Below are 12,420 nucleotides of genomic sequence, written 5' to 3'. Positions count from 1 at the left end.
TAGACAGGGTATTGGAATATTGGATAATGAGTTGTTTTAGGGAGGTGAATGTGGAAAATATGGGCATGGGGGATGCTGGAAATCGTGAGCTTCACAAAGGAATATTTGGGAGAATAGGGGTGCAATGGCGAAAGTTTTCTGAACGAGACACCTCAATAGTTGCCTCAATAATAATAAAAGTGCTTGTCATTAGAATTTGCTATCATTACCAGGGCCTTCTTAAACTGGAGCAATACTTCTTAATTTTTTTACTCAACACTTTTGAGAATAACTTCTTAAATTTAGAATATTATTGATACATATTTAACAGAAGGGCCCGTATTTTTTCATAATTAAGTAATAATTTAAATATGTCGTGTATTAATTCACGCATACGTGCCGGTGTAACGCGTCTATGTATGTGCACATGTGCTGACCCTCTATCGATTCCTCGAAGCCAGGTAGTGACGTCCACGTACTCGTGTGTGAGTCAAACACACGACTTTCCATTCATACCTCGCAGTCGTATACGACTTGAACGCGTGTATGTGAAAAAAAAGAGTAGATTATAGCGTATAGTTCACGTTTTATTAACAGCAATTGAGGACAGGAAATTATACGTATCGCGTAAGTGACAAAAAGAATAGCATTCCTCTTTGCTGTTTTGTGTAGTCCACATCAAATTTGTTATAATGAAGATGAGAAATACGTACTGTAGTAGTCGAATTAATATCACATAAATGCTAATCTTTCTGTTGCCAAACGATCAATTAAATAGTGATTCATATCGTTGAATACTTTTGTCAGTTAGTTTTCAAATAATTCCGACACAAGAGATATTAAACCGTGTACTCTGAAAATACTGTTTTGGTCATTTTAACAGTAAGTATTTCGAAGATCAGGCTATAGTTTCTAATATAAATATGTGTTTAAGAATGAGTACCGAATACGTACTCACTCCTATTATCCATTATTCAGAAAATCTCCTAGAAATGTAAACCAGACGCGAAACCATTCACGAAGCGCGATTCAGTTCAAATGGAACGTCGGTGTTCGGTCTTTCGGAATCCTGAAATCGAATTTCAAAGCTCTCGACCTCTAGGAACTTTTTCTCCGAGCGTGTTTGCCAGCCGCAAAGGGGATGATGTTTTAAGTTGGTTTTCAACTCATTGCGGTTGACACTTCTATGTATGCGAGATACAGATGTCTAGTGATACGCACGAGACGAGACGAGACGAGATATCTACGATCTCAATCTTGATCTCGAAAAAATCTCGAAACATGCATATCGATCTCGAATTTTCGACAATTTCGAATATATGTATAATCTCGTCTCGTGCGCATCACTAGTCTTCTTAAACTGAAGCAATACTTCTCAATTTTGTTGCTCGCCACTATTGAGAATAGCTTCTTAGAATGTTATTTCCATTATTTCTTACGCGAATATTAGAATTTTCTTACTTATTCCAAGTCCACTATTTAAATAAAATAAAACCATATTATTTTATTTGTATTACTAATTTCAAAAAATATGAAAGGTATTGTTCTTGTAAGTAAATATTTAATATAGATTGATATCATAGGAAAACTAGCATATCTTTTAGCTAGGAAACCTATAATGCCGTATAATTTCTTTCGAGTCCCTCGGTGTTTTTTATTCAACCACTCGTCGTCAGTTAAACTTGTTTTAACTTGTTAAAATTATTCAATTAAAATAGTACTTACCACACTGGACGTGCGTTCGCGTGTTGGTACTCGGTACACGCGACATGGACGAGGAGAGGAAAAAACAACAGAAGAAAAATTGACATCCGCGGAGAAGATAGCGGCTTATCGTCCGCATGCAAGACAAACGGCACCAGTCACGTTTGGTCTTTCGATCAGTCTAAACGGTACATTTCGTCGTCGATGTTCCCGTACGTCGCGTAAACTCGCTCCGGATTCGTTCAAAATCGTCCTCCAGGGGCTTGACAATCTGTTTTTCAAACTTTTACACGAATAAGAGGACCGTAAGGTGCATTCAAACCCGTGGACATCTTGCGATTGGATATTTTGTTGGTTTTAGCAGCGCAGGGGTTTGTCCCTTGCGAGTCGGAAAATAAAGGTAGCCTTGAAAGGGTCCTAGAGGATTTGCTAAAATTGGTGGTCCATACCTTGGGTGTGCATTCTACTCATCAATGTGAAATTTGAATGATAAACGTGCAATTTAGAAATCAACAATTTTGAAGTATCCTCTTTGAGAAGGATTATTATAAACAAGGTATAATCTAAGAGATTAAATATTTATTACGTGTAGATACCAACTCTTATCTTCAGAATCCACAAACATGATAAATTAATTTAAATTTCAATGTTTAAATTCTTGGCTTATGTTACTCTATATATCTTGGACCACCAAGTTTGGCACACAGTGTATACTCTTCGTGGAATATTTTCTAGACGAAATTGCCCAGTTTATCCTTGGGTCTCGGAGATCTATTTTTCGAATTCATAGTCTCCACGGTTGATGGGATTATTGTTCACCTATTTTCCTCTGCACCGAGTCGCCTTTTGTACTGACACGTCTGGGACTATTAGCAAACGTGAGGAAATATATTTCGTGCTAAATGCTTAGGTTCGCGAAAAGAAGTTAATTTTAAACGCTGCTTCGCGTTGGTGACATTTGAAATTTTTCGTTTCCTTCCAACGTTCGCCCGTTATCTATGTTTACTCTATCTATTTAATCAGTTGCAGTTATCTGCGCGACTGTTTATGCGAAATCTCTGTTCTGGTTCCGTGCTCTCTGATTGCGAATCGTGCAAATACTTGAACATCGAATATACATATCGTTTGCGTATGAATACATTGCATGCAGTGTAAGTAATTGCCATTAGTCGATTTAATTTATCGATACTGTTAAAAAAAAAATCAGAAGAATGAGGAACAACATTGTATATTTTGAATTACGAAACCTTTGCATCACGGTTTCTTTAACTTTAATTTATTCAATACGAGACCTAATTCGACTTTAATTAACCGTAGCTGCATTCTCTGTTCGTTCTCGTCTCTTTTCATAGTTTGTCGAGGATATTTTATGGTATGCGTACACGATGTTAAGAGGCAATGAACCAAGACCTAACCAGTACGTTAGAACCAGACTAATTTACGCACTGGTGGACTGTAAATAGAGAACGCTGCGAGGAAATAGAACAGTGAGGAAAGTCTAGACTGGTTTAGAAAAAATGTAATGTACATTTGTGGCTCTCTTTGAAAAGCAATTCCACATTGTATACTCTTTTAGATATTTATTCGTGTATACATTAATACATAATATATGATAGAATTATCTAATTTATACATTTGAACCTATGACAATTTTATTTAAATTTCGACTCATGTATACATTAAGTATATAACATAATGATCCAACTTATAAATTTGAAACATGGATTATTATTTAAAATATTACATTAAATAGACATCTCTTTAGTATGACTCTTCGCGTTTAGTTTGAATTATTTTACAAGCTCTCAATTAAATCTTTAACTTCTTAAGGGATATTCACATATATCTATACGTTCGCTTTTGTATAAAAATTACCGTTATTTACTATTACAATACCTTTTAAGATTAAAAAGTATACAATATTAAACTGAGACAGCATATTTGTATGTCAAAATCGATTTACAGATAAAGATTGCTTTCGTTTGTATGTATTCGTTTAAAGCAACCTAAAAATCCATTTAAAATTCGAATTACACGATTGTTCGCATGATTTGCGCCGAAACAGAGCTGCGAAAGGGTTTATCCGCGGAATTTCACGGGCGTTCCTCCGCGACGAGTTTTTTGGGGCTGGCAGTGACGCCAATGGTGCCGCGACGAGGGCCCCGCAGGAAGAACCGAAAATAAAGTAGACAGGCGCCAAGTTCGCGTATGAATATGCGTGCATCGCGACGCCCAAGCCCTCCGTTTTGTCCGCGGAGGTCCGGTCGTAGGAAATTTTTAGCTCACGCATCCGTGTAGCGACCGTACAGATCCTCGTAACGCGGCCCTCGGAGACAGTTTATGCGACTGCATCCGTCACTAGATTTTTCATCCTCGGGCACCAAGCTCTCTGTTATTCGTCTTAATAATTCTCCGCCGCGCCAGACACTCAAGATTGCCGTGTAAATATTTCACGGACAAATTTTCCACGAGGGCCACTGTTTGACCGCCTCTGGCCACTCGCGACCGAAAAACCTTTTCCCTTGGACTCGTTTTTCCCCGTCGTACTCCCGAGACCTCGATTGCAACCCTCTTGGCGAGTTCATCAATAAGTGGTAACCGTGAGAGTTACGGAGAAAGTATTTTTCTTCGATTTTTCGTATTAAGATACCTCGAATAGTTGATACGAGGAATTTTCAATTGGGGTAGTTTGTTATCTTGGAAGGAAGTCTTTTTTTCTGTACATTTTCATGTTTATTTTCTGGTTTTCTTATGTAGGATATCTTAAATAATTAATTCTATGATCTCAGGGCCAGGGGCGAGTGTTTGTTTTTGACAAAGACGTGGTCCAACGTTATCTTGGATTTCGCTTATATACAACACCCTCCGACCAATCGATTCCTCGTGGAATCCAAAAGTGACTGCTTTACAGAGGTTTCTAATCAGAAATCTTTTGAAACCTTCTTGCCTTCCACTAACTAACCATTATAGTTTCCAAAAAAACAAACTTTCCCTATTTTTTCTTCTACCATCTTACAATATATTACCTTTTCTTACAAGACACACGTAAATTGTTCCATTACAAAAAGCAGCCAACATTTACATAATATTTACGTCGAAGCTTAAGAAATTTGCCCGCGCTTACACAGTCTTTGCTTGCGTCTCTATCCGCACGAGTGGTCGCACTTTCGCCGTGGAGTGTCTCCATTTATTTTTTCTTCCGGTTGGTCGACGTTGTTTTCTTCCCCCGAGGATCACCTCGGTCGGGTTTGCATAGAAATCGTCTTGAAACTCTTAAAAGGTCGGTTCTTTGCCATCGGAGCGCGCCTCTTCTGTCTCGGTCCCAAATCTTTTCCCAGATCCTGGCGACGCTGTGCTGGTGTCGCCTTCGCTTTCTACGACACGTGTTCGACCATGTGTTACGGCCCTCGGCTTTCGTAAAAATCACACGAAGCCAGAATTTTTGTAATAACACGCTCGAGAACGGGATAGATGAGTCGTAGACCTGTCATTATTATTATTTTCTGCAACACTTTCGTTTTATTCGCGGTTACTTTCGTGCGTACGTACTCGTACTCTTTTATTTGCTGATTGCACAGCCTGAGGTATAGATAAGAAGCAAGGTACTATTTTTCTTTAACAGTTTCGGTTTCTTTTTTATACCTTGACGGTTTATTACTACCATTACGATCTGCCATTATTATTTTATTCCTTAGACTTGATACTTCAGTGTACACTTCTATGTAATGATTGCATAGTCTGAAACATGGGTGAAAAGCAACGTATTACTGTTATTATTTTGCTTTAATAGTTTGAGATTTTGAATATCTTGATGCTTTATTACTACCATTACGATGTGTCATTATTATTTTATTTCTTAGATTTGATACTTCAGTGCACACTTCTATATAATAGGACAGTCTGAAATATGGACCAGAAGTAATGTATCATTATTATTCTTTTCTTGAACAGTTCAGTTTTTTTTTGTTTTTTTTTTTTTTAAGAATATTTTCACATTTTATTACTGCAACCTGTATTTTTATATGGAGACCAGCTTAAGGTATTCCTACCTTGTATGGAATTATAATTTCTAACCAGTCGTAGAAGCGTGTTGCTAAAGTGAAACTTGTAGAAATGGACTCGCTTCGTATAACTAAGCTACCTTTACTTCGCATTTATTAACCAGCGTCCTTGGTCACTGCTCTCCGTTCCATTTTATCATATCTACTCCGAGTTTCATTTACGAACAAATTTTGAAAATTTAAATTAGTCCTCTCGCAGGTTTATAATTCATACTTATTCTGAGTACAACTCAAAGCTTACGAATTTTAATATTTAAATATAAAATCATTTTATGCTAGTCGTAAGATGTTCGTCAAATATTCTCCAGTTAAAACCCCATCGAGTTCAAAGGGTTAATCACGAATCCACCCGAAAATCACGATAATTTCGAATATTTCTTTCCACAAAAATTTGACTTTCCTCCCTCTATTTGCATAACTAATTACTCCTCCCATTCGTCCACAATTCGTTACCGTGGCATGTTCCATTGTAGTCTCATACGATCTGACAGCGAAGTATAGTAACGTTTTCCTACGTCACCGAGTGCGTAGTCACGTGACGACCAGTCGAGTCACTCTTTGGCCCTCAAGAATCGTGAACGATTCAGTTTATCGTGACCCGCGGTATGCTCGAGACCGCGCGTTGGATCGTCGATAGTCTCGCGACCGCTTCATCCAGAAAAGGTCCACAGGTACCACGGCCTTAGTTCAATGGTGCCCAATCTTCGCGAATATTGATACCGATTAACGACAATTGGTGACCTATTAGTGACGCGTCGAAGTGTACCATCTCGAACGAGGACAGACAGTGCGTGTGCGGCGTCTCTTGGAAAGTTTTTACTTTCCACGCATTTCCAAACGGGATAGAGTATTTCCTTTTCAAACGTACATTTCTCTTATTTCTCGCTTGAGTTAAAAAATAAATTATCGAAGAATATATTAATTCGGAGCAACGAGAACTTAATTTTATGATTAAAAATTGTGTACCCGAATAGGATGTTAAATATGGAAGACCAATGGGTATAATAAACTGTATAATTAATACAGTATAAAATGGTATCTATTGTGAACGGTATGAACATTGATTAAAGTTGGAGTATCACGTTGATTAAAATTGCAGACATCGATATTTCCTTTTAAATATATACAATTTTCATTGTTCGATCCACGAATGTACGATTTCAATTAAATCTATTAAATGATTCCCTAGTCGTTATCGACTGTATCTCAAGTGTACACCAAAATTCTTATCTCAGGCATACGTGTGACATTAAGAAGGAAGAGATTAATCAGAAATCAAGCAGTAAATTGATCCCCACTAGTCAACTTCTTATTAAGTAAGAACGAGTTTATAACTTCTCCGTGTGATAAAGATCGATCTTTGATCGCCTAGATTCGAAGTCGCGCGTTTATATCGCGACGAAGAAGCGAGGGGAAACGTGAAAGCATTTACGTGAAAGGCCGACTCGGTGCAATTGATAGTTTCGGATGAATTGTGGGCTCTGTCAGGGCATTAAAAAGTGAAAGGGAAACCGAGGAGAAATTGTGATTTTGCTCGTTTAATTAAGGTGACTCTGGTGTTTGTGGGTTGTGTTGACGTGAGGATGACGTGAGAGAAACGAGGGTGTTTTTGAGAGTGGTTCACGGCGATGGAAGCGGACAACAGTGGATCGTCGAGTTGTTCGAGAGACGCGTGAAGAATTTTCGTTTCGCCAGGATGTTGAAACACATGAATCGGACTGGACGACCTCGGATCGTCACGAGGAAGAGAAAAGGTCGTTCGTTATCCAGAAGCTGGCCTGGTACACCTAGGCCCTTATCAGTCGTTTCCAACGAGGTAAAAAGACTTCTTTCGAAATTAGAGGAGTTGTTCTTTCCACGTGCCGCTCTCATAGAGATATTATAGGTAAATCAAGGGTGTCAGACTCTTGGCTGTGCAGCTAGAAAGAAAAAGAAAACCATGGTTAATCCTGGCTGTCTCTGTCAACTAGTACATTTTTATATCAATGGTGAATGCTTACAACGATGCACATTAATGAAAGCACAGAGACAAATAGCGTACCACTATTTCTTTTCTCTTTTTAACGCTAGGACATTTCCACTTACTATGTCTACCCTTCTCTATCTATGATATCTCCATGGCCGCTGTATATATCTCGCCACTTTATTCCTCCGTAGTCGCGTACATCGCGAAAATAGCCGCGTTCCGTCAGACTTTATCGAATCAAATACTAGGAGATTTGCATAGAACGCGAACACGTCGTGGAATTATTTGCACGGAAATTCTCACGAGGTTGCGTATCCGTGGTCCGTTGAAATTGAGCGACAGACGCTTGAAACATTCATAGCATGCCGATCTTTTTTTTTAAGTAACGAATTTGTGGGGAGAAACTTAATAATGCATCACGGCCTGCGCTGAGCGAACGTGAAATTCGGAATCGACTGAAGCATTGATTTTTAGCGCAGAATCATTTTTCGGGCATGTAGGTTTAGGCTATGTAGGTATTCAATGATCTTACGAAATTATTTAAAGGGAGAACTTGGTACTTTTAGTAGATGTTGAATAATTAAATAATAAGACAGATACGATTCGCTTCCGGCGTTTAAAATTGGATATTTAGAAATTGAAAGAAATTAACAGAGAGAGTGTTGGATTTAATGTACGTAATTGAAATATATCTTTTTAAAATTTATATTTAGTAAGGCATCGATAATGGATCTAAGGACCAAAAATAATTACGGTTAAATAGTACGAAACATTCGCAGATTGGAAAAAAAAAATCGAGGTACGTCGATTAAAAGGTGAACGATACATGCTATAAAACTCGTACGATTATCATCGAAATTGATAATTAATACGCTTCCGATAACCCCAGTCCTCGGTCGTTAAAGTTTATTGAAACCGAAATGGAACGGGTCGGCACCCATTCGTGGTAAAAACGTCGGTTTATCGTGCGTGCTCGACACGATACACGCGTGTGTATGATCGCCCACGCAGAGTTGAAGGGCCCACGCAGAGCCACGAATATACAGGGTGTCTAATTAGAAATGGAGAACATCCTCTATACTCCAATAGAATATTCCGACTACAGAAAAAAAAGGGCAAGTTTGGAATTTTAAAATACATTTCAGGTATCAATTTGACACTTTACATAATTTTTTGTGTACAGAAATATGCTATACTTTTAAAGATATAAGCTATTTGTCCTATCATTGAAGAAAATGTCTTTATTTTGGTATTTCCAATGAATGGAATATAATTTATTAGAACAAAGATCGTAGCCTGAAGTAGAAGAACTGAGAAATCCCAAAAGTTAATAAAATGACAACGTTTTAATCTCCACCGTTTCATCGTCGTACTTATTGAATTTTTTAAACACTGCCAACATCGTTCTTAATATTATTTAGTCATCGATCCGTCAGACTTTGGATGTTTACCATAAACGTTACCGTCGCAGTTTATTCATACAGACAACAATAATTCAGAGAACAGAGCGAGTTTTTATCCCAAAATTTATTCCCAGATCACGTTCAGTGTTTACAAATGCAAGGACGAGCAGAAATAAGACATTCAAGGCTTACATTTAGGTATGTGTTCGCTTAACTGACGTATACAAACTCTTTCGAAAACGGAACCTCGCACGAAGATATTTTATTCTATTGTTTCGATTTATTTTATCACGTGGAATCACCTGTTAGATGTTAGCACTACATCCACCTGTACTTTGTACTGTTTATGTAAACCTAATGGGAACATTGTGGTGCAAAATTCTTAGTCATCGTAGTCGTCGGTGCTAGTATCGAGGTTGCGGCTATCTGTGACAATGAACGAGGTAATTAATGAATCGAGGTTTATATTCCAATCCTCGAAAATAACCGCAGCCTTTATAAAATAAAGGAGATTATTAGAAAGAGAAGAGACATTAGAAAGACATTATTTTGTAGAATTATTTTAGATTATGATTTTATACATCAAAGGAGTTCCGAACAAAACCTCAACTGTATATTATTATTATTCTATCTAATGATAATGGACCGACGTATTGATTTCGGCTCTCGAAACTCACAAGCGTCAATTGTATCCATATCATTATTTTTCATGGAAATCAATGGATCCGTTGAAGCCTCCTCGCGCTTATCGCAATTGACCATTGCGAATGAAATTCCAGTCGTCGAAACGAAAGATATTGACCCGATACCAAGCGAAGTATTTCACAGTGTCAGGGACAACTGCTGCCATAGATCGTGGGATCGATCCAGAAGCGAAAAGTCGACTCGCGATTTTATAACGAGGAGTACACGCCGCGTCAGCGGTATACGTCACCGCGGCCGAAAACGATTGTTTATAATTCGTTCGTTACGTAACCGCGCGTGCACATTTTCTGCATTGGCTGTTTACAGGTTGCGTCACGGGGCTGCATTTCGCGACTGTGCGGTTTCACGTTCCACCAGCGAGCAACGCGCCATTATAATTCGCCACTCGATAAACAGAGCATAGCATGTGATCTACTTTGTTTCCCTTTTTCGCGCTTGTTTACACGCTCGCGGGCCACTCGTTTGAAAAATCGGGTCTAGGCTGCTCCGAGAGGAGCACCACGACTGTGGTGGATCATAATTTCATGTAGGTTTAGATTTATTGACAATATTTTTAATTATTTAGGGGAATATGTTAATTTTCTTATGTTAATTTTCAAGTACTCTTTTGGGTTCTTTCTTAAATTCATATAGAATTTATTTTGTAGGGTTTTGAACACGTATTTATTCATGTTTTAAGAATGTACGTAATTTATTTTGAATGCAGATGATCAAAATTGAACGTAATACAAGTGACTTTGTACAGGTCCTTTTGAAATAATTTATAATTCAATCAATTTCTCTGGCAGATATATTTTTAAAAGTCTGCACTTTGAGAAAATGCAATAAAAAATTATTTGTTATACAATTCTAGACCGGAATATCCTCTTAAATTAATTGTTAAAATTCAGGCGCTGCTGGAAAATTTAGTGAAACTCGATTAGTTTGGCTCTTGAGCGGGTCGATCGTCATAAACGATGAAAATAATACCCTAAGAATAGAATCGATACCAGAAGATAAAGTATCATTTCGCATTAAACTTTTTTGATTACATGGGTATCGAGCAGGGTATACTTGCTTGATACCTACAGATTACAAAGAAAATTGTAAACTATATATCGGTTACTCATTCTGCTATTTCTATATTTATATTATTTATTACATCACAATAATCGTTACCTATCCTCACTATTAATAGGGCATTCCGAAAATTGTGCCTGAAAATAATTTTAAAAATGACAACTGTAATCCATCCATGATAATTGTGGGCTGGATTAATAAATCACGAGAGCGACATACTTGCGAGTAGAGCAACAGGTAACTTTCAAAGTCACGAGCCGAAAAAATGACACACATAGATCAACGATAGCGTTTAATATGGCAACAATCTTTCTGTAACTGGCATTAGAGTGATTTTTCCAAAAAGTTTCAGCGTTAACAAGACGAAAGCCCCACACGCAGGCGAGTAAGTCTAAATCATCCAGTGACGATTAATCGAGATTTACTCCAAGGCTACACAGTTTGAGAAACTATCGCCAATTGGCACGAGAAAAGTCATTAGCGAGGAAATTAAATGATTAAGCGCTGGAGGCGAGCTCGCGTCGCGCACACTCGCGTAACCCGTGACGGAATGCGCGCATCGAATACTACGAATCGATTGCGACCAATTAAAAAGTGCAAACTAAACTGCACCCAGTGTCGCGTATTACACGATGCGTTACGGGAACAACGGAGACAGCACAAACAAAAAAAACGACCGCGCCTTTCGCAATATTCCCAGGCGAAAGTTGTTTGGTTCGTATCCGGAGCGATGGGGTGCAATTATTAGGTTGTAGTAATTAATTCTGTACCTTTGTATTCGATCATCTATAGCTTAAACAGATATACTTGATTTTATGTACTTTAATGTACCAACCTTCTGAGTTCTTAATCTGATCCCTATTACAATGTATTTACACACATTTAATACACACCTCAGCAGATATTCTAAGTCTCAACCTGATGGACATTACATGCAGTGTATTATTTGCTTCTTGTCCTTTTTCTACAATTATTAAAGGTACTTGTTATACTTGTAATCAGTTAGAAGAATAATAATAGGCAAGATTTAAGCTACTGGGCTTCGTATATGTAGATAAATGTCCATCAGGTTGGGACTTAGGTCATCAGGTTGATAACTTAAGAAATTGGTACCTTCAACCTACCAAAATGACGAGTAAATATTTCTACTCGAACTAGGCTCGCAAAAGAAAAAATAATAATAAATGACTGAATATAAAATCACAGAATTAATTTCTATACCTAATATTTATTTTTTTTTCGCGTTTCCCTAATCGAATCTCCGTGTCGTCGATTCCCTCAATCGAGACACTGTCCTCGTATCGATGGGGATTCCAACGTTCCTCCCGAAATTGGCTAAATATTCGCTTCTAACAATCGAGTCGCGAGGGAGCGGTTCCGTGAATGGCGAGTATAACTGGCGTATCTACCGGAAGTCCGGCCTACGGGTTCCGGCCCGAGGCATGCTCATCTCGTTGTCTCTCGTGCCTTTTTTCCTTTGCTCTCTCTCTCTCTCTCACACACACACACACACACACACACACACACACACACACACACACAC

General features: G+C 38.1%; 1 protein-coding gene across 7 annotated transcripts in view; it reads left to right on the top strand.

The window, feature by feature from the left end:
• The window catches only part of LOC128889200 (rap guanine nucleotide exchange factor 2-like), a 202,697-nt gene that overhangs the window by 165,244 nt on the left and 25,033 nt on the right, over nt 1–12,420 (top strand). Inside the window, exon 1 of one of the 7 annotated variants that reach the window (XM_054146617.1) lies at nt 6,703–7,560. The exons of the other annotated variants lie outside the window; for them this stretch is intronic. Coding sequence (XP_054002592.1) covers nt 7,441–7,560 — 120 coding nt within the window. The 5' untranslated portion in view covers nt 6,703–7,440. Of the gene's footprint in view, nt 1–6,702; nt 7,561–12,420 lie in introns of those variants that run through there. 7 annotated transcript variants of the gene reach the window in all.

The sequence above is a fragment of the Hylaeus anthracinus genome, unplaced genomic scaffold (assembly GCF_026225885.1).
Source record: "Hylaeus anthracinus isolate JK02 unplaced genomic scaffold, UHH_iyHylAnth1.0_haploid 11997, whole genome shotgun sequence".
Taxonomy (NCBI): Eukaryota; Metazoa; Arthropoda; class Insecta; order Hymenoptera; family Colletidae; genus Hylaeus; species Hylaeus anthracinus.
Note: the sequence above shows the minus strand (reverse complement) of the source record. Positions and strands in the feature narration are given on the sequence as shown.